At 36.3% G+C, this 27,549-nt stretch overlaps 1 protein-coding gene across 1 annotated transcript; it reads right to left on the bottom strand.

Moving 5' to 3' along the window:
• Positions 1–721: 721 nt before the first annotated feature.
• On the bottom strand, positions 722–27,549 carry LOC148953803 (mitogen-activated protein kinase kinase kinase 4-like). The gene is made up of 5 exons (XM_089086828.1): positions 26,532–27,549; positions 24,378–24,500; positions 11,866–11,972; positions 4,127–4,306; positions 722–2,266 (listed from the first exon to the last, which is right to left on the bottom strand). Exons 1-5 carry the CDS (start codon positions 27,520–27,522, stop codon positions 2,249–2,251), a joined length of 1,419 nt encoding a protein of 472 aa, XP_088942954.1. The 5' UTR covers positions 27,523–27,549; the 3' UTR covers positions 722–2,248.

Raw genomic sequence — 27,549 nt, 5'->3', positions numbered from 1 at the left:
TTACAACACAATAAAAAGGTCGTAAAATATACACAAAATAGAAAATATTTTATTTTGGGTAGTAAATTTCTACTTTTGAGTAGCTTAAAGTTTTCAACATAATAAAAAGAAGTCGTAAAATATACACAAAAAAGAAAATATTTTATTTTGGGTAGTAAATTTATGCTTTTGAGTACCTTAAAATTTTCAACGTAATAAAAAGGCCGTAAAATATACACAAAATAGAAAATATTTCATTTTGGGTAGTAAATTTCTACTTTTGAGCAGCTTTTAATTTTCAACATAATAAAAAGAACTCGTAAAATATACAGAAAATAGAAAGTATTTTATTTTGGGTAGTAAATTTCTACTTTTGAGTAGCTTAAAATTTTCAACGTAATAAAAAGGTAGTAAAATATACACAAAATAGAAAATATTTTATTTTGGGTAGTAAATTTCTACTTTTGAGTAGCTTATAATTTTCAACATAATAAAAAGAAGTCGTAAAATATACACAGAATAGAAAGTGTTTTATTTTGCATAGTAAATTTCTACTTTCGTGTAGCTTAAAATTTTCAACATAATAAAAAGAAGTAAAATAAACACAAAATAGAAAATATTTTATTTTGGGTAGTAAATTTCTACTTTTGAGTAGCTTAAAACTTTCAACATAATAAAAAAAATTCGTAAAATATACACAAAGTAGAAAGTGTTTTATTTTTATTTTGAAATAAAATAATACATCACTTAAGCCAAAATATTCACAGCCACAATATGGATTACTTATTGATTTAATTAATAAAACTGACAACGAGATCATTTTCATGCAAGTAGGTTTTTGTCGAGCGGAAGTTTCAGTATTAAAATGGAGAGATCACACACATGCTCAACCATGGGCGATAATTCATGAAAACATAGAGGGCGAAGGGGAACGATTTCTTTTTAGTTTCCTCAACAAAAAAAAGGTACCTTTCAATGAAAATACCGACGAAGGGTGGTTTTGAAAATACAGGGCGAGGGGCGAAAAATCATTGAAAAATTCCCACTCCCCAATTGGCATCCCTTCATTTAATTCCCATAGATTTTTGTTGTTGTTGCTTTTACGCAATTTTGTTGTCCATCCCATTTTTCTCATCCCTTGGCCCAAGACAAATTTTCTTTACACGTAACTGCTTGCAGACTGCTTGCAAAAATGGGCAGAAATAAATTCAAGACAACCACAAATCACTATAAACAATTAAATTAAACTCAAAACGAACAGAAATTATAACAATAGCCGAGTCAAAGTCAAAACGAGCAAAAATTAACATTACTAGGTAACAACCCCCATGCCTTCTTAAGAACAGAACACAACTTAGGCTTTACTGAAAAAAAGACCATGGATAGTCAGTTTAATATGCCTATACTGATATTTATTCCTTAAAATAGAAAATGGGTAAAAAAAAGTGAGTAAAAAGTATTTTACTTTTTAAGCAAAAAAAGAAAACAATAAAATGAATAAAAATATGCTAAAAGACAAAATGACCTCATAAACTATTTAAGAGCACAAATTGAGAAAAACATAAATATAACCCAAAACATAAATTAAAAATCCGCCATCTACAAATGCTTCACTTTCTACTTTGTGAAAGATTTGGCTAGATTCCACCGCTTTCAACCAATCATAGCTGGTTATCTCTTTTATAAATAGAACTGATTGGTTAAAACAGATGATTCCAAGTCGGTTTACTCATGCTTTAAAAAGGCTTAAGGCCAACAACTAAATTGGCACTTTAAGTGCCAATACAAATATGCACTACAACCACCACTACTATTTTCAAATAAATTATAAGGTGAAAAGTTTTCTAAATTTGTATCATAAAAGTATTAAAATAAAAATGATGCTGCGTTTTTATAAGAAACGAAATCACACATTTTGATGCAAATTGACAACGAAAGTTATAGCCTAAGTCACGAACAAAGACTTCTTAAGATACTATTCACAATTCAGTCATTGAAACAATTTTTACATCACGGTCTAATTTGTCATAACACCTGAATTCTACTAATAGCGGCAAGTTACTAAATTGGTACAGAAAATATTTTTACAAAAGTATATTTTAAAAAATTTGCCCCGTGGCTCGTTACCTGACGCTAGGCAATAACACAACTATTTTTCATCATTCATTACTTTAAAACTGCATCCACATATCTTCTTCAATCTGTTGTTGAAGCCAACTGTTTTAATTATAATGTTAGATGAAGCGATTCAGCAGTATACGTCACCAGCTTATAAGTAATCAGCAACCTGAAATTTTTTTAGAATCATTGTATTATAAAATTATATTTTTGTAGTATAAAATTGTAATGTTGTAGCATAAAATGGCCTTTTGGTGTCTAGAAGTTGCAAAGTTCAGGAACTTTGAGCAAAACGCTGGCAAGTTCGCTAACATAGCAAGTACAAGGTAGAAGAAGTGTGTGAGAGGCCTAAATGCAGGTTCCAGAAAAAAGACTTTCTGTATTCAGAAGAGGTGCTGCTTAAGTTCGTGTGGTGATACGGTAGTGTAGCGAGTTCTAATTAGTAATGGCAAGTCATTTTTCATAAATGCTGCCAGAAGAGGTGCTGCTTAAGTTCATGTGGTGATACGGTGGTCTAGCGAGTTCTGATTAGTACCGGCAAAAGTCATTTTTCATAAATACTGCCAGAAGAGGTGCTGCTTAAGTTTGTTTGGTGATACGGTAGTGTAGCGAGTTGTGATTAGTAACGGCAAAAGTCATTTTTCATAAATGCTGCCGCGGAGAGCGTTGCGCGCTCGTTGTGAAGGAGTATTTTCACAACAGAGATTCTGTGATTAATGTTTTTTGAAAAAGTTGTTCTAAATGAAAGTAAAGAGTGACATTAAAACTCAGAACAAATATGAATTTTTCTGTATAAGAGGGGGGATGTTTCTTTAATAACCCTACTCTTCAAACTAAATTTTAACTAGTGCTTAACTGAAAACATTTTAGGCTCCAAAATATATAGGCCGTAAGTGATTACAAATTTCTAAAAGCAAATGGGAACATACAAGCCCTCTCATTCTCGAGGCAGTGTGAGAAAATACATGAAGTTTTTATTATATTGCTCCTGTATTAGGGTGTTTTTCTAGGAGTGTCGGTAGAAAAAAAGTAAAACTTTAGTGCAGAGAATGGTGGGCTGAGGGGGGGGGGGTATACAAGAAATATAGAGGATCATATTTGTTTATTTAGAATTTTAGTGTACGCTCATTACTTCCATTTGGAAGAACTTATCGGATTTCCAGTCGTCTTAATAGCTTATTGAGGTGTTTCAGGGATTTACCTTAAGTATATTTTATTCTTTTCCATTGGAATAACCATTTTTACATTGTGACCATACTTTGCCACAATTTGACAGTAGGTCAAAAACTATCGTTACCCTCCTGCCAGTCTCTTTTAGCCATTCAAAAATACTAGAACTCTGTTTTTTCTGTAATTTCAGTTCTATATAGCCCCCTTTCTACATTCCATAACGATCTGTTGTATTCGAGCAGCATTTGTAATCGTGGTTTTACGGGGATATAGGAAGGGAGGAGGGCATAGAATACGCCAATCATACAACACTACATTTGCTCTCAACCTCATATATATATATATATATATATATATATATATATATATATATATATATATATATATATATATATATATATATATATATATATATATATATATATATATATATATATATATATATATATATATATATATATATATATATATATATATATATATATATATATATATATATATATATATATATATATATATATATATATATATATATATATATATATATATATACTACTAACTGACAAGCGTAAGGAGAAATCTAGCCCTATTTTAACATTTAAAAATGACATGAATTGTTACAAGAGTAAATTTAAGGTTTCCAAAACATAACACGTACAATTACTACTGTAAAAGCTGCTACCCAAAATAAAAATTTTTTATTCCGTACCAAATCCTGACTCTAAATCCGTGATAGATTGCTGACACAGCAATAGAACGCGGAGAAACTTGCTCAGGTTTTTTTTTTTTTTTTTTTTTTTTTTTTTTTTTTTTTTTTTTTTAAGTAGGTAAAGCACATAGCAAGAACAGAAGTAAATACCTTTGCAAATGGATGTTCCAAAAGCTGCGTAGCAGTCCATCTTTTATTTTGGTCATGAGTTAGACAGTGCCCAATGAAGTCTTTCCCTTCCGTGCAAAAATTCAGGGGAGGTTCGGGGTGTTCTCCCATTCCTACTCGGAACATTATGGCGTAGTTGCTGTCCAGTTCAGGCCAGGGTCTCTGAAAAACATACAAAAATGAAGCTTCAACTAGAATACCAATAAAAAAAAAATCGGAAAAAGAATTAAGTAATCTAAACACTTAAGAAAAAAAGAGATAAAGTTATCAAAGGCAGCGCAATAGCGCTGCCTAAGTAAAGACCAAACAGGGCTCTATGTATATATTTTTCTGTTAACCAAGGCACTTCGTATGGAAGGAGTTGTCGTAGAAACTTCGGAGGGTAATCATTCGATTAGAAGTTGAAAGTTCTAGCGAACTTTTTTAGAATCAAAAGTAACTGGAGAGGAACCAGTCCCCTAACCCCTTTTTGCTGCTCTCCCCCAAAAATTGTATCGTAATTTTGAGATTATCATTTTGTTGAGCATAATTCAAATCTTCAGTAACTATACCTCACACATAAGATTTGTTAGTGGGAAAGGGTGGTATGCTTGATCCTGGGTCTCCAAAAAGGATGAAGGTATTAAGGTGAAGCTGTCAAGGAATGTTGAACTATATCAAAACACATTATGTGTACGTAGATTGTCAAAAGGGAGTGCCTCACGAACGGCTTAGAGTATTAAGTCAAATTCCAGAGGATTGTGAACTAACCAAAAGGCACTATGTGCCTTTAAAGGCACTATATACAACTGCTGCTGCTAATACTACTAATACTAATAACTACTACTACTACTACTATTTCTACCACCACGGCTACTGCTACTTCCAAGGTTAAAGGTATTAAGGCGACACTTTTAGGGATTGTCGAGGAGAGAATGAACCAAATCAAAACACAATATGTGCATGCAGGTTGTCAAAAGGGGGTATCAGCAATATCTCGGGATCAGCTTTGGGTATTAAATTGAAACCTTCAGGGCGTGTTGACAAAGATATCGAACTAACCAAAAGGCACTATCAGCGTACTACTACTGCCATTACTACTACGATTACTACTACCATAACGACTTGCATTGAATAATAGACTTACTGATCTGGAGCTTGAAGATTGCATTGTATAGAGCGCTGATAGATTTGGGAGTCAGTGACGCAGTGTATCAAAGACGTTGCTATTGAAGTAGGGCATGGGAAGCGTGAGTAGGACGGATGGCATTGAGGCGTGGGAAGGAAGAATGGATTGGCTACCACACTTAGCAGCTTACACAAAAAATAGCAGACATAAAAGTGCTTGTTTACAAATACGCCTCTAGTCATCTTAGTGATAACTTTTATCGTAATGTTTCGAAAGAACATTATAAAAGTGCTGCTACAGTAGTACAGAAGTCTGCAAGTGGGGTCATGAGAGTAGACATCGAAAACCTAGCCACTGGAATCGAATGAAGTGCAGGTCGTAGAGACAGTAGAACTGTGCGTATCTTAACCAAAAAGATAGCAGGCACGCGATCAGGTCATTCTGATTTTCACAGACTTACTGAAAGCTTTTGATTCAGCCCATCCTGGAGTGATTGTGGAAAATTCTTTGTTTTTACGGAATCCCTCAGAAAGTTACAGAAATTATCAAAGCTTTGTGTGAAGGGCAGTTCTGTGCAGCTCCTTTGTGTGAAGGGTTGTTCCTAGGGACTGTGAACGAGCTAATATTTTTAAAGATTCCAAAGGGCATACTGTATTAATGACACGAATACTTGAGATCAAAAGACGCTATGCGCACCTGATTTTTCAAATTATCTGTAATGTCTCAATAACTGCTTGTGGAATCGAGTTGAAACTTTCAGCAAGTATGGGGGGGACAAGTGGACCTCAGATTTTGGTTGGGGGGAGTAGACTCATGAGACCCAGTGTGCACCCAAGTTATTGAAGTAACATATCTGCAATATTACAAGAAAAGCTTGGGTGATGGAGTTGGAACTTTTCGGTACTATCGAGGATAGGGAGAGGTGCTAAACTATTTCTGTTAACGATCTCAAAAATATTTTTAAATAAAAAGTTCTCTTAGGTCTTGGAATATCTTCACAATTAAGTAACGAGGTAAACTAAAAGACACTGTATGCTGCCCGGGTATCAAAATGTCGTATGTGCATAATGTAGGAACACCTTGAGAGATTTTGGAACTTTTACGTAGTTTTCTACGTTTTCTACACCCTGAATATCTTTTGATATAAAAGATATATTAAAATAAGATATGGATATATTAAAAGCATGAATAGGGTTTTTAATATTAAGCTAGGAGTAAAACAGGGCAGCACTCTTTCTCCTAATTTGTTCGATATTTTTATAAATGATGTTGATTTTCTAGAGAATAGATGGGCTCCGAAAGTTAGTCAAGGGACCCATAAACTATCACTTTTATTATTTGCAGATGATATTGCTTTGATGGCTAGTACACCGCAAGATCTGCAGACGCTTCTGAGTTTTATAGAAGAATATTTGCAGATGAACAAATTAAGGAGAATGTTAAAAAGAGTGAAGTTGTTATTTTAAAAAAAGGAAAGCAAGTGGCAAAGATAATTATAGATTTAAATTTAATGATAAGGAACTGAAAGTAAGTAAAAGAATAAACTGTTTAGGATTTGTTTTATCGGAAAATGGAAGTTTAAAGAGTCATGTTGATGAAATAATTAATAGAGGCAAAGTGGCCATGTCTCCAGTCTTTAGAAACCAAACAATAATGGGAATTAACAACCTAAAATCCGTAAAAGAACATTTAATACAAAAGTTTTATCAGTTATAGAAAATGGAGCAGAGATTTGGGGCGGAGAAGCGGCACAGAATGTTTGGATTACATCAGACAACTCATTCACAGATTTTGAAAGGTGATATGGGCCTGTTTTCGTTAAAACTACGTAGGTCTATTTTGATGCTTAGATTTTGGTTGAAGCTCATTAGGTGTAATGAAGATAAACTAGTAAGAGCAGCTTATTATCAGATGTTGAGTTGTGGTTCAAAAACGTCTTGGCCATCCCAAATTAGGTCATTACTAGAAAGAGTGGGAATGCCTTACTTATGGAATGACGGTCTTAGTTCCCGTGATCTACCAACAAATTTAGTAGGCCAGGTACGATTTATCTTAGAGGGTCATGAAATTCAGTATTGGCAAGGGCTGGTATTAAACTCTGCTAAATTGAATCATTATAATCAGGTTAAACCTAGTTTTGGAGAGAAAATTTATTTTAAATTTAATTTACCGGCTATGATTTTATGTCAATGGATTCAGCTTAGGGCGAATTGCCTTCAAATCCAGAGCATGGAAGTGCCGAACCAGGTTCGGCACGGGAATTTCTTCTGACATGTCCAAAAATTTCCGACATGTCAGAAACAAAGTGTGTTCTCTTTGTAGAGATGAGGACGAAGATTTGCACCATTTTCTCCGAAAGTGCCCGGTGCTCTCTGATTTAAGGGAAAAATACTTACATGGGATTTTTTTATGCTTCCTGGTATTTTACAAAGCAGTAATCCAACCTCAATATTTCGTATTGGTGCGTACATAGAGAAGGGATTAGAAAGAAGGAAAAGCTTTTACAATTAATTACTATTAATTATTTGGAATTACATTTATTTTCTCGATAAATTACCACAAGGTATTTTTTGTTATGTATCATGTCAATGTGTTTCGTAATTTGTTCTGTTGTGGTTTCTTTATTTTTCATAGATTTTTGTGTGTATATGGCTCTTTGGCTTTGGAAATACACGATCTATCTATCTATCTATCTAAAAAACGACTTGTGATATGAAATTAATACTCCGAGGGAGTATCGGGGGTCAAGAGGACCTCAAAAGTCAACTTGGAGGAGCGGGAAAAGAAAAATTTAGAGATGATTTATAGTGTCAGGATATATAGCATATCTGCAATATATTGAGAACGGCTTGGGTGGCTCAGTTGAAACTCCGATATAAAAGGGAAAAGAGGAAGGGGAGTTCAAATTTGTTTTGGGGGACACATAAAAACGTTATGTCTCCAATCCACCTTAAAAATGTTGCAATATAATCCCCCGCGGGAATTATGATCTATTTGCTTTTAAGAAGTTAGGTAAATGAAAATATAATATGCAGTACCACCAAATAGCACTACCAAATACGCTACCCATGCGCTACCAAATAGCGTATGCGCCATATTTTGCAAATGGCTTTCGATATGTGCGATTTCTCGATATGTGTGATTCCTGGGAGTTCTTTTGGATGAAAATTTATCGTTTAAGTGGCACGTTCAAGTAATAAGAGTGAAAATTTCCCGTGGACTTGGAATCATCCGTAAATTAAAGCGTTTATTTCCTTTTCCTATACTCCGTCTTTTATATTTCTCTCTCATTTTCCCTTATATATGTTACTGTTCGTCTGTGTGGATGTCTACATTTTTTTCTGTACTTGCTACTGTTCATATTATTCATGAGAAAGCGGTAAGAGTTCTCCAGTCGGCTAAACACACTCCTGTTGATCTCTTTAAGATTAGAGATATTTATGTTATATTTCCATCTTCGTTGGCATATCAATTCTTCCACGGAGATCTCCCATTTTGTTTTTCTGGACTACTTAAGCTAGTAGGGGAGGTAAATTTGTACGCAGTTCGAAACTGGGAGGATGTGATGATTCCGGCTACTCCCTCGGTTCGTTCAGACTTTGGTCTGGTCGCGACTGTTGGACGTGCTTGGAACTTGGTTCCTGCTGAGATTTGTCAGTCACGAACACTTGGCTTCTTTAAAAGACAGATGAAAAGTTTCTTATTAAAGGTAAATATTAAATAATTTATAGTTGGTTTATGGTGTTTTATTTTGTTTGTTTGTTTGTTGTTTTTTTTTTGGGGGGGGGGAAGTGTTTTTGTTTTGTTGGCGTTGGATCCTCGATGATGTAGAGATTTTTTTTTTTTTTTTATTGTTGGGTGATATACCATTTGATAGCCTGGATGTATAATTTCTTTAGATTTGTTTCTGCTCATCTCCCTAGATAAAATGTGAAGTACACTCGCCCCCGAGAATTTCCTGAAATTTTCAAGTATTCCGATGCTGGAAAATGTTTGTTCAAGTTGGCTTGGCCACTATGGCAGCATGCTGACAATGGCACTATGGCCATGGCAGCAGAGTTGTTCATCCAGGGATATGGATATGGACAGAGGAAGGAGCTTATGACATAGTGACGAACACAAATCCTCTCAAGACACTATCTCATCTACCCTATCATAGGCAGCGCGATAGCGCTGCCTAAGTAAAGAACGATGTGGGCACAATGTATTATTATTTTTTTTCCTCCATGCCCGGGCACTTCGTATCGAAGGAGTCGTCTTAGAAACTTCGAAAAGGCCTGTTTCGATTGCAAATTGGAGTGGTTGGTGCCCTCTTTAATAGTCAAAAGTGATGGGAGGGCATGTAGCCCCCCCCCCCTCGACGCCAATCATTCCCCCAAACACATCCAATCAAAATTTTCAGATAGCCATTTTATTCAGCGTAGTTGATTTACAGATGAAAATATGTTTTTGAGGAGGACACTCCCACACAACCCTTTGGGCAAGGGTTTTAAGTTGTGCCCTGAGGGCATATAAGAACGATGATGGCACAATGTATCATTTATTATTTTTTCCTATAGAGCAGGCCACTTCGTATCAAAGAAGGTGTCGTAGAAACTTTGAAAAGGGCTCATTCAATTGGAAAATGGAGTGGCTTGCGCCCTCTTTAATAGCCGAAAGTGATTGTAAGGCAACTAACACCCCTTACAAGCCCACCATTTCCCGAAACACATCCAATCAAAATTTTGAGATATCATTTTGTTCAGCGTAGAAGATTTCCAGATATAAATTATGTTTTTGAGGAGGACAATCCCAAACAGGCTTCAGGGAAAGGGTTGTAAGTAATGCCCTGTGGGCATATAAGGTTTTGTAGAAGGCGTTGTCGTAGAAACTTCAAAAAAGGACCATTCGATTCGAAATTCAAAGGGCTAGTGCCCTTTTTAATAGTCGAAAGTGATTGGAGGGCAGCTATCCCCCCCCCACACCCATCATTCCCCAAAACACATCCAATAAAAATTTTGAGATAGTCATTTTGTTCAGCGTAGTTTATTTCCAGAAAATATGTTTTTGAGGAGGACATGCCCCCACAACCCTCGGGGCAAGGGTTTTAAGTTATGTCCTGGGGGTGTATGAAAACGATTTTGGCACAATGCGTCATTTATTATTTTTTTCCTTTGGAGCAGGGCAATTCGTGTCGAAGAAGTTGTCATAGAAACTTTGAAAAGGACTCATTCAATTGGAAATTGGACTGGCTTGTGCTACTTTTTGATAGTCGAAAGTGATTGGAAGGCAACTAAAACCCCTTCCACGCCCACCATTTCCCGAAACACATGCAATCAAAATTGTTAGATAGCCATTTTGTTCAGCGTAGTTGATTTCCAGATAGAAATAATGTTTTTGAGGAGGACACTCCCCCAAAGCCTTCAGGACAAGGGTTGAAAATAATGTCCTGGGGGTATATAAGGTTTTTATAGAAGGCGTTGTCGTAGAAATTTCAAGAAAATCTCATTCGATTGGAAGGTCAAAGGGCTAGTGCATTTTGAATAGTCGAAAGTGATTGGAAGGCAACTAACACCCCTTCCACGCCCACCATTTCCCCAAACATATCCAATAAAAATTTTTTGATAGCTATTTTGTTCCACGCAGTTTAAAGTTCAGGAAATTAAAACTTTGAGCAGGACTCTCCCCCACAGTCTTCAGGGCAAGAGTTATAAGTTATGCCCTGGGGGTATATAAGGTTTTTATTGAAATCTTTGTCGTAGAAACTTGAAAAGGGGCTCATTCGATTGAGCATAATTTGTACTTTACTGAAAAAAATACTAAAAAATACAAAGGAATGTGCATTGTCAGTTTAATATACATATACTGATATTTAGTAATCAAAATGTTAATATTATTTGATTTATTAAAGTTATAAAAGTAAAAACATTTATATTTTTTCAGTAAAGTGCAAATTATGTTCTGGCCTTGGGAAGGCATAGGGGTTTTGAGCACAACTTACGTTAGTTTCTGCTCGTTTCGAGTTTGACTCGTTTATTTATTGTACTTTCTGTTCGTTTTGGGTTTCATTTATTTATCGATGCTGATTTGTGGTAGTTTCAAGCTTGGTAGATTATTTGATTTTATTTTTGCTCATTTTTTGTTTAATGGTGTGCTTTGCTTTTCTTTGAAAAACTTATTTTATGGAAAAAGTTTTTTTTTAATTAATTCTGGTTAAGGCACTAACAGGGAATTAAGAAGAATAGACAGAAAAACAATGTCGAACACTATTTGTGACCAAAAAGAAAGATTTTAGGTAAATTTCTATTATTATTCTTTTTACATGCAGTAGCCCAAAAAGAGAAAAACCTTACTTTTTCTTTTTTTTGTCCCAATTTCTGACAATTTTTATGACTTGGCTGAATTTCTTACTTTTTGAAGGAGATCTAACTTGGAGGCAGCCTTGTGTTTGTCGTACGTGGAAAAAAAGTCAAAAGGCTACTGAAAACACTTAACTCGAGAAAAAATAAATTATTAGCAACACATTAAGGGAAAATTAGATAAAAAAAACGATTAATATAATAAAACAACAGAAATTAAGGAAAAGGAAAAGAGTAAAAGAAAGAGAAAACTAAATAGGGAAAGAGAGAGCTACCTTTCCAGTGGCCATTTCCACAACTACACAACCAACTGACCAAATATCAGCAGCCCGACCATGGCCTGTCTCAGCAGTGGACATAAAGATCTCGGGAGCCATATATGCTAAAATTACATGAAAATGATGAAACTATAATAAAAAAAAACTCTTTAACATGAACAAGAAATAATTATCAAATTTGAGGGATAAAAAAGGAAAAGAACAGTAGACTAGAACTGAAACTTTAAACTACTTTTTGGTGGGTATTTTTGAAATAGCCTTAGACGAGGGTCATTATTACTGATAGATTTATCCCCCCATTGAGTCACCTTTATCAGCAACTCCAAAAACTCATTTCTCGTTAAATAAATTTCGATCTTTATTTCACAAAAAAATGTAATGAAACGAACTGCAAAAATGTTATCGGAAATGTCAAATTAATACCGGACAGGTCACATGGAGAAAGGATAAGATTCAAATAACTTATTTGTGCCCTAAATCATAGGCAGCGCAATAGCGCTGCCTAAGTAAAGAACGATGTTGCTACAATGTATTATTTTTTTTCTCCATACCCCGGCCCTACGTATCGAAGGAGTTGTCGTAGAAACTTCGAAAAGGGCTCATTCGATTGGAAATTGGAGTGGCTAGTGCCCTTTCTAATAGTTGAAAGTGATTGGAGGGCAACTAGCCCCCCACGCCCATCATTACCCCAAACACATCCAATCAAAATTTTGAGATAGCCATTTTGTTCAGCGTAGTTGATTTCCAGATAGAAAATATGTGTTTTAGGAGGACACTCCCCCGCAACCCTCAAAACAAGGGTTTTAAGTAATGCCATGAGGGCATATAAGAACGATGTTGGCACAAAGTACTATTTATTTTTTTTTTCCTTTAGAGCAGGGCACTTCGTATCGAAGAACTTGTCGTAGAAAGTTCAAAAAGGGCTCATTCAATTGGAAATTGGCGTGGCTTGTGCCCTTTTCAATAGTCGAAAGTGATTGTAAGGCAACTAACACCCCTTCCACACCCACTATTCCCCAAAACACATGCAATCAAAATTTTTAGATAGCCATTTTGTTCAACATCTTTGATTTTCAGATAGAAATTATGTTTTTGATGAGGACACTCCACGACAGCCCTCAGGGCAACGGTTGTAAGTTATGCCCTGGGGCATATAAGGTCTTTATAGAAGGCGGTGTTGTAGAAACTTCAAAAAAGGCTCAATCTATTGGAAATTCAAAGGGCTAGTGCCTTTTTTAATAGTCGAAAGTGATTGGAGGGCAACCTGCCCAAACCCCCTCCCCACCCCGCCCATCGCTCCCCCAAACACATCCAATCAAAATTCTGAAATAGCCATTTGGTTCAGCGCAGTTGATTTCCAGATAGAAAATATGATTTTGAGGAAGACACTCCCCCCCCACCCTCGAGGCAAGGATTTTAAGTTATGTCCTGAGGGCATATAAGAACGATGTTGGCGCAATGTATTATTTATTAGTTTTCTCCTTTAGGGCAGGGCACTTCGTATCGAAGAAGTTGTCGTACAAACTTCAAAAAGGGCTCATTCAATTGGATATTGGAGTTGCTTGTGCCCTTTTTAAAAGTCGAAAGGGATTTGAAGGCAACTAACACCCCTTCCACGCCCACAATTTCCCCAAACACATCCAATCAAAATTTTGAACTGGCCACTTTGTTCAGCGTAGTTGATTTCAAGATAGAAATTATGTCTTTGAGGATGACAATTCCCCACAGCCTTTAGGGCTAAGGTTGCAAGTTATACCCGGGGGTCATAGAAGGTTTTTATAGAAAGCGTTGTTGTAGAAACTTCAAAAAGGCTCATTCAATTGGAAGTTGAAATGTCTAGTGCCCTTTTTGATAGTCAAGAGTGATCGGAGGGCAACTAACCCCCCTCTCACGCCCTCCTTTCCCCCAAACACATCCAATCAAACTTTTGAGATAACCATTTTATTCAACGTATGTTTAAGTTGTGTAAATTAGGTCTTTGAGGAGGACAACCCCCTCACAGCCCTCAGGGCAAGAGTTGTAATTTATGCCCGGGGGCATGTAAGGTTTTTATAGAAACTTCAAAAAGGGCTTATTCGATTGGAAATTGAAATGGCTAGTGCTCTTTTTAATAGTCAAAAGTGATTGAAGGGCAACTAACCCCCCTCTCACGTCCACCATTTCCCCAAACACATCCAATCAAAATTTTGAGATATCCATTTTGTTCAACGTAGTCGAAAGTTCTGGAAATTAGGTCTTTAAGAATAATAACCCCATCAGAGCCCTCAGTGCAAGGGTTGTAAGTTATGCCCTGGGGGCATATAAGGTTCTTATGGAACGCGTTGTCGTAGAAACTTAAAAAAGGACTCATTCGATTAGAAATTGAAATGGCTAGTGCCCTTTTAATAGTCAAAAGTAATTGGAAGAGAACTAACACCCCTTCCACGCCCACCATGTCTCCAAACACATCCAATCAAAACTTTGAGATAGCCATTTTGTTTCACGCAGTTAAAAGTTCAGGAAATTATACCTTTTAGCAGAACATTCCCCCCACAGTCTTCAGGGCAAGGGTTATAAGTTATGCCATGGGGGCATATAAGTTTTTATTGGAATCTTTGTCGTAGAAACTTCAAAAACGGCTCACTCGATTGGAAATTGAAATGGTTAGTGCCCTTTTTAATAGTCGAAAGTGATTGAAGGGCAACTAACCCCCCACTCATGCCTACCATTTCCCCAAACACATCCAATTAAAATTTTGAGATATCCATTTTGTTAAATGTAGTCAAAAGTTCTGGAAATTAGGTATTTTAGGATGAAAACCCCATCAGAGCCCTCAGTGCAAGGGTTGTAAGTTACTTCCTTGGGGCATATAAGGTTTAGTTAGAAAGTTGTTGTGGAAATCTCAAAAAGGGCTCATTTGATTGGAAATTGAAATTGCCCATTTTAATAGTCGAAAGTGAGTAGAGAGTAATTAACCCCCTCTCGCGCCGACCATTTCCCCAAACATATTCAATCACAGTTTAGAGATAGAAATTTTGTTCAACGTAGTTGAAAGTTCTGGAAATTATGTATTTAAGGATGACAAACCCCCCAGAGCCCCCATAGCAAAGGTTGTAAGTTATGGGAACATATAAGGCTGTTACAGATAGCGTTGTCTTAGAAACTGCCAAATGGGCTCATTCAATTGAAAATTGAGAGGGCTGGGGCCCTCTTTAATAGTTGAAAGGTATTGGAGGGTAACTAACCCCCCTTTCACGCCCACCATTCCCCAAAAGACATCCAATCAAAATTTTCATATAGCCATTTTGTTCAACGTTGCAGAAAGTTCTGGAAATTATGACTTTGAGGATGACACCCCCCCCCACCCTCAGGGCAAGGGTTGTAAGTTATGCCCTTGGGGCATATAAGTTTTTATTAAAAGTGTCGTAGAAACTTCAAAAGAGCTCATTTGGTTGGAAATTGAAAGGGCTAGTGCCTTTTTTAATAGTTGAAAGTGATTGGAGAGCGACTAACGCCCCTCTCATGCCCACCGTGAGAGGGGCACATTTTTCAGACACATCAAATCAAAATTTTGATATAACGATTTTGCTTAGCGTAGTTGAAAGTTCGGGAAATTATGTTTTTGAGGATGACCACTACCCTCATAGCCCTTAGGGTACGGGGTGTAATTTATGCCCTGGTGACATATAAGGCGTGTATAAAAAGTGTTTATCGTAGAAGCTCAAAAAGAGCTCATTTGATTGGAAATCAAAAGGCCTTGTGCCATTTTTAACAGTCGAAAGTTATTGGAAGGCTTGACATTTTTATAGTGAAGACCTGTCTTGGTATAATGTATTATTTTTTGTTGTTGTTTTTGTTTAGACCAGGGCACTTTGTATCGAAGGAGTTGTCGTAGGAACTTCGAAAAGCACTCGTTCGATTGAAAATAGAAAGGGCTGATGCCTTTTTTAATAGTTTAATGATTTTTAATGATTGGAGGGAAACTAATCCCCCTCCCTTGCCCACCCTCCCATTTACCCTTATGTTTAAATACTAATTGTTGCCTTCAGATTGAATCAAAAAGCATAGTGTTAATGTTAATTCCAAATAAGGCATCTCAGTAGTATCCTAAGAACAACTGAGCGTCTTATGTATAATCTGTGGGAGCTACATCTGCATTTAAAATTTGACCAAATCAAAATAGCGTAAGTGTATCCATGCTATCAAAGAAAGTAAACATATTTTTGCAAATAGTATCAAGTTTTCCATTTCAGGGCAACTAGATGAGTTATGAAACTAAATTAAACAATACTATTTGTGTCCAGATTTTTAAAAGGGTGTATGTTGTTGAAAATTGCTGAAATTTTTTCTCCAGCATACAGATAGCAGGCCAGACTATAAATTCTTAAAAAAAACGAAAAGATTTAAAGTATTATTTTCTTTTTCCCTGAAAAGACTAAGTCAATAAAAAACGAACAGAAATTAATTAAAATACAAATGAATGCGCATTGTCAGTTTAATATACATATACTGATATTTAGTAATCAAAATGTTAATATTATTTGATTTATTAAAGTTATGAAAGTAAAAACATTCATATTTTTTGAGTAAAGCGCAAATTATGTTCTGGTCTTGGGAAGGCATAGGGATTTAGACCCCAACTTACGTTAATTTTTGCTCGTTTTGAGTTTGACTCGGTTATTTATTGTAATTTCTTTTCGTTTTGGGTTTCATTTATTTATCGATGCTGATTTGTGGTAGTTTCACGCTTCGTAAATTATTTGATTTTATGGTTTGCTTATTTTTTGTTCAATGGAGTTCTTTACTTTTCTTTGAAAAACTTATTTTGTGGGAAAAGATTTTTTTAATTAATAATAGTAAAACCCGTACTGGGTGAAAATGTAATAGAGAGACTTTTTACGCTGAAAACAGATATCCAATTATTGGGTGTGTAAGGTACGGGTGTCACCACTTATTGGAGGGGAAAGCCCCGGCCCCAAATTATAATGTGATGCCCGCGTCTACCACACCGGTTCTGCAAATATCGGGTTTGGTACTACCCTATTTACAGTATACTCTGTCCCAGGGTATCATAACGCAATCGAGTGGTCAAATGGCCACTTTCTAAAGCCAAATGTACCCGCCTTTGGGTTACCACTAGAAACCTCTAACTCTCTCCTTGGAGGTAACAAACCCTCCTGTCAATATAATAATGACGGTATCTCGTAACTCTATTCCTACTCTGCATGGGTTCCAGGAAAATTAGTAGACAGTTTGTAGAAAATACCTGACCTGTATTCTTCCAACGGTCACTTATAATAACAAAAAAAAAATATGCCTCCCCGAACGGGGTCTAAATGCAGACTAACTCAAAAATATTATTCCTTACAACAACTGTTCATAGGGGTGGACCTTCGACTGGCCCAGCCAATCCTCTCAATCCCCATTCAAAACCAATTCTACTTTCCCAGCCCTATCATTCAATGACTCAAACTAGGAAGTATAAAATCAAATTTACTTCAAAGCTTACTTATTGCACAACAACTATAGCTAAGCAACAAGACTTTTAAATTGTTATTGAAAATTATACTATAGGCAAATCTAAGCAAATGTAATTATGGAACGAAAACAGGTCATTTATCTGAAAAGAAAAGAAACAGGGTTGGAACCACAACACCTCCCCCCGTAAGATAAATGACCACCCACCCACTACCTTGGTCCACCCTTACGAACATAAGCACATAACTTCAACTTTACAAAATCCATTTGCCTTCTCTCTTCCACCAGTGTCTGTGCTACTACTTCCACCGCTTGGCTCTGGACCGGTCGTCATCAACACGTCTCTAATGTAGAACCTCCATGGTATAGATCGTATAGCATCCGCATTAGGTTTTGAAAGTTGAAGTCCCCAAAATTCGTAGAAATTCATTATGCGCAGCACAATCAAGAATAAAAATTTTCGCGCTATCATGAATTTACATGTGAGAGGAGCAGAGAATCAGTTTCTTGCACATTTGATGATGCCAGCCATCATGGAAAATTGGCTGCACTAGCCTCTTAATTTCCATCTGTGGAAACAACCCCACATCTCAATTAAAAAGCAAATTGCCCCTTCGCATAATTTCAAATAATCTAAGGCCGAAAATGTGCTTCCCCGAACGGGGTCTAAATGCATATTAACTCAAAAATAATATTCTTTACAGCAACTGTTCATAGGGGTGGACCTTCGCTTGGCCCAGCCAATCCTCTCAATCCCCATTCAAAACCAATTCTACTTTCCCAGCCCTATTATTCAATGACTCAAACCAGGAAGTACAAAATAGAATTTACTTCAAAGCTTACTTATTGCAAAACAAATATATCTTAGCGACAAGACGTTTATATTGTCATTGAAAATTATACTATAGGAGAATCTAAGCAAATGTAATTACGGAACAAAAACAGGTCATTTAACTGAAAATAAAAGAAACAGGGGTGGAACCCCAACACCAATAAATCAGGTTCTGTCACAGATATCGGGTAAAACAGTTGGGAAAAAGACGTGATTCAAATTATTTTTCTATGCCTTAAGCTCCGTTTTCAGGCCACCCACAGCCATCATGGAGTTCGACACGCGTTGTGTGGATTATCGTTTGGGTGCCATGTTCAGCACGGGTTTGGGTTTTATCATAACCCCTTGATCAACTATGCTATTCTGGCACGTTACACTTTTGAACAAGCCGTGTCCAACACGCTTGGAACTCGCAAGATGAAAACGCTTTAAAGTTTGGCTGGTTTAAACACGGAGAACCTGAAAACGATTTTTGTCAAACTGCTCAAAACACACTTCAAACCCGGCTCTTGAAAACATAACTTTGATTGACTTGAAATTTTGGTATAGACTCAAACAGCTGTAGGGGGCTGGCGGTAGGCAGCTCAGACCTTTAAAAATTGCAGCTTAGTTTGGATTTTACAATGAAGCTGCACAGAATGTAGTTCAATGTAAAAGAAATGCTCGCTTAAAAAGCCCACTTGACTGAAGCGTAGTTTTTCCAAGGACAATTCCAAAAATTTACTATGTGGATACCATCCGACCCATACTGTAAACCAATGTAACTGGGGACATCATGTTTATGTACCAAGGACAGTGAAAATACAGCCTGACTATTTGACTTGGTTAAGTTGAAACTTAAACAAATATATATATCTTAAAAAAAAGCAAAACTGAAACTTTAATGTTTAGTGAAAGAGACATAGTTATGCAGCTTTTGGTAGTAGCAGGTACCAAATTAAAAAAAATAAATAAGAAAAACATGGATGAAGATTCAGTAAAAATGAGCTAAACATATCGCTCAACACCTTATGAAAGTGTGGTTTTGCTCAGAAGATGTAGTTGCCTTTCGAATCAACAGATTCTTCCATTACCAAGGACATTAAAATGCAATATGATTATTTAAATTGGTTTAGTGGAAGCTTTTGCACCATATGCGTCTTAAAAGATTAGGAAAACCCATGACTTAATTTTTATTGAAAAATATTTCCATGTGCCGTTAAGCAGTAATCAGGGGCAACACTATAGCGTTGTCTATAGTAAAGGTCATACAGCTCCAATATTTTGTTATTATGTTTATTTTTTCCCAGAGACACTTCGCATGGAAGGGGTCGTCACATAAACTTAGAAGGGGGCTCATTCAATTGGAAAGTGGAAGTTCTTTTTTGAAGAGGGCAACTTTGGAGGGCAACTAGACCCCCTTACACTCCATTTTTTCACAAATACATCTGATAAAATTTTTAAGATAGCCATTTTGTTAAAAATAGTTCAAAGATAATATTAATAAACTCCGGTGTCGACAAAACCCCCCAGGATCCGGGGGCAGGCGTTATAAATTATGCCCTGGGAACATTTATGGTTCTTATCGAAGGAATTCTCGTAAAAACTTCAGAAAGGGCTTATTTTATTGGAAATTGAAAGTTCTAGTTCACTTTTTAAGAGTCAAAAGAGATCGGAGGGCATCTAGGCCCCCCCGCGCCTTTTTTCCCAAATACACCGGATAAAAATTTTGAGATAGCCATTTTGTTAAAAATAGTTCGATGATCGTATAACAAAAACTCCGGTGTCGACAAAACTCCCCGGGACCCAGGGGCAGGCGTTGTAAGTTATTTCCTGGGGACATATATGGTTCTTATGGAAAAAATGCACGTATAAACTTCAGAGAGAACTCATTTTATTGGAAATTGAAAGTTCCAGTTCACTTTTAATAGTCAAAAGAGATCGGAAGGCAACTAGAACCACGCCCTTTTTTCCCAAATGCATGTGATAAAAATTTTGAGACAGCCATTTTATTAAAAATAGTTCAAAAATCAAATAAAAAAAAAACTCCAGTGTCGACACAACCCCCCAGGGCCCTGGGGCAAGCGATGTAATTTATGACCTGGGGGGCATATATGGTTCTTAGGGAAGATATACTCGTATAAACTTCTGAGAGGGCTCATTTGATTGGAAATTGAAAGTTCTAGGTCACTTTTTAAGAGTCAAAAGAGATCGGAGGGTAACTAGCACCCAACCCCCCTCCCCCTCCTCAACGCCCTTTTTTCCTCAAACCCATCCAATAAGAACTTTGTTCAAAGATCATATAACAAAAACTCATTGGTCAATACAATCCCCCAGGGCCCGGGGGCAGGCGTTGTAAATTGGTCCTGGGGGCATTTATGGTTCTTATGGAAGGGGAATCGTATAGACTTCAGAGAAGGCTCTTTTGATTGGGAACTGAAAGCTCTAGTTCACTTTTTAAGAGTAAAAAGAGATTGGAGGGCAACAAGCCCCCCCACTGCAAGTGCTTTTTCCTTAAACACTTCTGATACCAATTTCGAGATAACCAATTTTTTTTTAAATTGTTATAAGATCAGATAACAAAAAATCCTAAGTCAACACAGCCCTCCAGGGCCCGGGGGCCGGGCGTTGTAAGTTATGCCCCGGGGGCCTAACTTGAAAGTTCAAGTTCACTTTTTTAAGAGTCGAAAGAGATCCAAGGGCAACTAACCCCCCTCCCAAGCCCTATTTTCCCCAAAAGCATCTTATTACAATTTTGAGATGGCCATTCTGTTAAAAATAGTTCAAAGATCATATAACAAAAAATTATTTGTCAATACAATCCCTAAGGGCCCGGCAGCATGCATTGTAAATTAGCCCTGGGGGCATTTATGTTTCTTGTGGAAGGGGTGCTCGTATAAACTTCAGAGAAGGCTCATTTGACTGGAAATCGATAGTTTTAGTGTACTTTTTAAGAGCCAAAAGAGATCGGAGGGCAACTAGCCCCCCCCCCTACTAAAAACACTTTTTCCTCAAACACATCCGATACAAATTTCGAGATAGCCATTTCTTTTAAATTGTTCAAAGATCAGATAACAAAAAAGTTGGAGTCAACACAGCCCTCCAAGGCCCGGGAGGCAGTCGTTGTAAGTTATGCCTTGGGGGCATAACTTGAAAGTTCAAGTTCAATTTTTAAAAGCTAAAAAAGATCCAAGGGCAACTAACCCCCCCACGCCTTTTTTTTCCGAAAGCATCCGATAAAAATTTTCAGATAGCCATTTTGTTAAAAATAGTTCAAAGATTATATAACAAAAACTCCTTTGTCAACACAATCCCCCAGGGCCCGGGGGCAGGCGTCGTAAGTTATCCCCTGGGGGCATATATGGTTCTTATGGAAGGGATGCTCGTATAAACTTCAGAGAGGGCTCATTTGATTGGAAATTGAAAGTTCTAGTTCAGTTTTAAGAGTCAAAAGAGATCCGAGGACAAATAGCCTCCCCCGCACTCCTTTTTCCCCAAATGCATCCGATAAAAATTATGAGATAGCCAATTTGTTAAAAAAAAGCTCAAAGGTCAAATAACAGAAACTTAGATGTCAACACAATCTCCCAATAACCAGGGGCAGGCGTTGTAAGTTATGACCTGGGGGCATATATGGTAAAAATTTTGAGATAGCCATTTTGTTGAAAAATAGTCCAAAGACCATAAAACAAAAACTCCTTTGTCAATACAATCCCCCAGGGCCTGGGGGTAGGCGTTGTAAGTTATCCCTGGCGGTATATATGGCTCTTATGGAATTATTGACACAGCCCCGTCAGAGCCCGTGTGAAAATTTTTTAAGTTATGCCCCGGAGGCGTATAAGGTTTTTATGCAGGGGGGGGGGGGGTCGTATAAACTTCAAAGGTGGCTGATTTGATGGGACGTTGAAAGTTATAGTTACCTTTTTATGAGTCAAAGCGTTAACAGAGGGCATCTATCCCTCCCTGGCACAAATACCCTCTTTTCTCCAAATGCATCAAATGAAAATTTTGAGATAGTCAGTTTGTTTGAAATAGTCCAACTATAGGATTGCAAAAACATCGTTGTAAACCCCCCCCCCCTCCCCAGAGTCGGGGGAAGTGTTGTAACTTATGCCACGGGGGCGTATAATCTTTTTATGGAAGAGGTGGTCATGTAAACTTTGGAGGGGACTCAAATGATTAGAAAATCACCTTTTAAGAGCAAAAGTGATCCGATGGCGACTAGCCCCCCTCCCTCCCTCTGAAACTGCCAATGACGCCGTAGGTTTTAAACTATTACAGTGAAAGAAGGAAGCAAAACCCAAACTCTCTTTGTAGTGACTTTTGTCCGTTTCAAGCTGGATTTGCACATTCAATTTAAGTTTCACGCGTTTTAAGATCTATTTACTCGTTAATATTAGTTACTATTGTTTGTTTGTTTGTTATGATTTTTAATTAACAGCACTTAGCGGGCAAAGTTTGAAAATAAAGAAAGTATTTGACAAATTAGGAGAAATGAGCAAAAGTAAATACATTATCATGATGCTCTATAAAGTGCAACTTTCCTTATTGATGTAGCAAAAGACTTAAATTATTTTTTTTTCAACAATGCTTTCTATATTTTTTTTTTCAATTCCACCTCCTCTCCTCTCGGTGACCTTCAAATTTTCTTTAAAAATATCTCATAATTTATCAAATGTCACCTAATCTTTTGTTAATAAAAATAACTTCTTCAAAAAATTCAATTTATTAAAATTTTTTAAAGGTTAAGCATTCCAAAATATACCAGGGTATAAAAATAGAGGTATACTATATTTCAATTTTCTTATACCTTTTAGGTTCATCCGATATATCAGGCTGCCCTTCCTCCTTAGGGAACCCCTTCCATCGTGACCTTAAATTACACTTTTCATATCCTTTTCATCAACCTCTATTTCCCCCGATATATATTTCATTTTTACCCCCGTCCCCCAAAATAAGAATATAAAAAAAACAAAAAAATAGAAAATAAATAAAAAATGTAAGAAAGAAATGAAATACTCCTCCTTTACAAATAAATACCAATAGGTAGAATCTTTCATTATCTTCCTACTTCATTTCCTTTACCCTTATTACTCATCTTTCATTGCCCCTTTGGCTGCTCAATCCTGATTAAAACATTATCATTATCCTACATCAATAGTTCTCAAATCTCTTTAAAACTTTATCTTTATCCTACTTTTAATATTTCTTTCTTTATCATTTTTTTAATGATTATTCAATGATTATTTTCAATTTTCTGCAATAGCTGAAAATTCTTACTTACAAAAGCATTATCAAATTTACAAAATTGGTTACCGCTTATTTTTTTTAACGGTTCGGCATGGCAACAAGGGCGAAAATTTACTCATGACATAAAAAATTTGTAACAACCAAAAAAATTGTCTGATATTACCCTATTTTCTGGTATGAATGGGGCCAGAGAGCAAAAGCTATTTTCATTTTGATGTCCTCGGTACTTTAATGTTTGAGTTTTTACGGAAGAAAAGTGCTTTCTAATTTAGCTAATTAGTTCTGCTGATTTACTTGGACAGTTGAACGTGACGAAAGTAACAAAAATGTAATACTGTCCAAAAAAGTTCATAAATCCGAACGACCCAAGAGAAGAATCGTAAAGAAATCGCAGTTTCAGGTATGAATATATCTAAGATTGGTCCAGGGGGTAAAAATAGGTACTAAGATGTGTCCAGGGGGTTTTATTTTAAAGGGCTTATTAATTTAACAATTCGTGTTGGCCATCTACACTACCTCTTTTGCCCATAATAATTCATCAATTAGTTTATTAATATTAAAGAAGTATGAAGAAACGGAATACAATTATTCGAGAATAAACGACCTTGATCCACAGTCCCCTAAGGCTCTATGGCTGGGAAATATACAAGGAAACGAAAGAAAAAAGAATAAATAGTTCTTGCTGATGTTCCAATCATAACATAGTTCTTCGTAGAGAACCATGGCCATGAAATAAAACAAGGGGTGAGAAATAATAAAGAAATAACAGTAATTAACTACAACAAGAAAACACAAAACAACCATTATCTGTTCTATCCCTACATACTATCCCTAGTCACAAGGTTCGCGGCAGAACTGTAAGTTAGGGAGCTTAATTGATCTTAACTTATTTTTGTCCCTTGTTTAATGCTATCCCTAGTCCTGAGACTTCACTGTGCCTAGTTGGGTGGCAGTTGGAAAGATACTAAAAAAGCAAACAGAACTTGCCTACCTTGTGTTCCTATAAAGTCATGCAGCTCACCAGCAACAGTTATATGGGATTTAATTTTGGAAGCACATCCATAATCACCAAGTTTAAGACAGTTACCCCCTTCAGTCAAAAAAATGTTCGCACCTGCAACATTTCAAAATTAATAAGTGAAAAAAAACAACACGAGCCAAAATAGTATTATATACATAGCTAAAAATATCCCACTTATTTCCTACGAGACTGATAAGGAATCCTAACGCTTCCTCCTTTTAGATAAAATTATAAAACTTATGCTTTATTGTCTGCTTCTTCCTGAAGAAAATCGCTGTCGATTGCAATTACAAATTGAGCTTTCACATTGTCACTTAAGAAGTTAAACTAAGAAGCTTAGGTATCAAGATTATTTATGACTGACGAGGCGGGATTAATCCACCAATGTCACCAAGTTTATAACCATAATCTTAATCAATTACCCCTTTGGTGATTAAACTGTAATCACCAAGTTTAAGACAATTACCCCCTCAGTCAAAAATATGTTCGCACCTGCAACATTTCAAAATTAATAAGGGAAAACAGAACATAAGCCCAAAAAATTATTATATAAATAGCTAAAAATGTCCCACTTATTTCCTGCGAGACTGATAGTAATTTCGCATTGTAACTTAAGAGGTTAAACTAAAAAGCTCAGGTATTAAGATTATTTATGGCTGATGAAGTGGGATTTATCCACTAATCAGAAAGATTTAAAGTGCATAAGTTCCATAACGTACATTATTACGCAGGATACTTAAAAGATCATAGAAAAAGGTCTAATTAAAAGTGATTTTAGATTTAAAATGTAAACACTAGTTATTACTATCTAAATTATTTCATATTTTTGCTTTTTTACCTACTGGAATTCTTTTTTTTTGCACTTTTCGTTTCTTTGTGCAATCAAAGAACGAATTAAATTAATATATTAGTTAAATGGCCATTTATTTTTGATATATAATGAACCATAACTTAAATAATAACTCCAAGAATACAAAATTTAAGTAGTAAATAATTTGAAGACACCATTGGGGGAGATATCTGAAGAACAACCAGTCCATAGTCTGGATTAAAAGAAAAATGTTTTACTTAACAGGGATGTATATAAAAATGATGCTCAGAGTTAATGCTTTTTGGGGAACTAAAACCTGGAAAAATATCAAGGAATTCCTGATAGCGTATAGTCAAAGCGTACTATACGGATATGTACTTAAATGAAATACTCAAAATATACAAAAGTAATTTTTTTTTTTAATTCAGTGGTGATTTTTTCATTGCGTGAAAAACAATGACATTAAAAAAGACCAACGTATGTTATTTCTGTAGCATTTATGAGAAAGCCCAGCTGAAAAATTCTCTCCCTCCCTCCTCCACTTTACTCCACTCCTCCACTCCACTCCTCGCATATATTTAAAATATGTGTTCCGAAACAGATCGATTTTTTGATTGTGTGAAAAACAGGCATCAAAAAGAGCTAAAAGCATTCTAAAAAAAGCAGTGCTTAAGTAATCAGGGTTTCCACCACGGTCAGTTCCTAAAGTGCTACAATTGCCAAAATTTGCGTGCTACACGGCGATTTTGGGTGCTATAGTAAAAAAATTGACTATAATAGTGCTAGAATAATGCTAAAATAGCACTTTCGTGCTATTTTACTACTATTTTAGCAGCCCTGAGCACATTCTACAATGCTAAATATTATGAAATAGTACTAAAATAACACTTTCGTGCTACCGGCGGTAACCCTGTAAATAACGTGATATCGAAAGAAATTTTAGGTTAAAAAAAACAAAAAAACATTCAAGTAAATCTTAGCTGAAGTCAGGAATGGGTAATTACCGTCTATAGGCTGCATGCAAGCTCAAAAAATTTTTGTTGTGGCTAGTCGTGGCATAGGATGATGTTTCCTGTTTCTTTACGTTAAGATTCGTTGAATGTCAACAAACGTTTAAACATGATTGTTTTGTAAAATATATTGGGAGGTTAAGGATTAAAATTATTTAAGGTCATGTAGTTCATGTAAAGTTATAGCTCGTTTATTTATTATAAATAGCAGGAGGAGCAGGTAGAGAGAGGTGCAGAGGAGAATAAGAGAGAGGGGATGAAGAAGAAAAACTGGAATTAAGGCGGGAAAACAATTCAACTTACTCTTAATATCCCTATGAGCAATACCGTGCTTATGTAGCTCACAAACAGCTTCTAATAGTTGTCTTGAGTATCTTCTAATCAACTCTTCAGGTAAGGGGTCCTTGATTTCCTCAATCAGTGACTCCAATGTCCCTTCTGCACAATACTCCATAAAAATAAGCATTTCGTCCCTGTGAATCTCAACGCCGTACTGACGGACGAGATTTTTGTGTCTAATTCCTTCAAATATACGCAGCTCGTCGGCGTGCTTTCGCAGTGCTCTGTGATCTCCTTGTGAGATCGGTATCTCTTTCATGGCATAAACCTCTTTAGTTTTTGTGTTAATCGCTGCAAACACTTTACCAAACCCCCCTTGACCTATTTTGATACCCTTCTGCCACGGGAAGTTTATTGTTTTAAATTTGATTTGAGCTTTGAATATTGGACAAACATCTCTCACTCTGCCAATAATTCCGTTACTCTGAAGGAAAGAATCCCGCTCTTCATTTACTTGACTTACTGACTTGGCAGCGTTCTTTTGCCAATTAGAGATGACTTTGGCACTGTGAGAAGTCGGGGATTGTATTAAGCTTGACATAGACTTTTCATCATTTAAGTATGACACACTCGAATGTATAAAACCAGAAGTTGAAGTTTTAGGATTTGACATCATGTCAGACTGGTCATCAGAAACGCACTCAGATTCCTTTGAGGAAAACCATGATCTTCTGTGAGGCGATGGTAATCCTGAAGATACAAAACCCTCATCATCTGATTTTCCAATTACATGAGCAAGACACTCACTAATATTCTTTTTTAATTCTTTGAATTCAGAATCACTTAAATAACGGGTATGCTTGGGATCGCAAGCAATAATTAAATAGTTCAAACCATGATGAGCCCACTTAGGACGTGCGCCTCTTCCTCTTTCGCATCGATCAATGGCATGCCTCATCCATTTTTTGGCAAGTCGAATTATTCTCTCGGCAACACTGGATCTGAATCTACTCATGTTCAACCTTTTCAGATCTCTACAGAA

This window comes from Artemia sp. Qi Xiang Cuo, chromosome 3 (assembly GCF_049724085.1).
Source record: "Artemia sp. Qi Xiang Cuo chromosome 3, ASM4972408v1, whole genome shotgun sequence".
In the NCBI taxonomy this organism is placed as follows: domain Eukaryota; kingdom Metazoa; phylum Arthropoda; class Branchiopoda; order Anostraca; family Artemiidae; genus Artemia; species Artemia sp. Qi Xiang Cuo.
Note: the sequence above shows the minus strand (reverse complement) of the source record. Positions and strands in the feature narration are given on the sequence as shown.

Excerpts from the sequence above, each read along its gene's own strand:
- LOC148953803 (XM_089086828.1), bottom strand. The coding sequence starts at position 27,522 with ATGAGTAGATTCAGATCCAGTGTTGCCGAGAGAATAATTCGACTTGCC. Across the intron at positions 11,973-24,377 it reads TGACTTTATAGGAACACAAG|CATATATGGCTCCCGAGATC; the intron begins GTAGGCAAGTTC and ends ATGTAATTTTAG. Across the intron at positions 4,307-11,865 it reads TGGAAATGGCCACTGGAAAG|AGACCCTGGCCTGAACTGGA; the intron begins GTAGCTCTCTCT and ends TATGTTTTTCAG.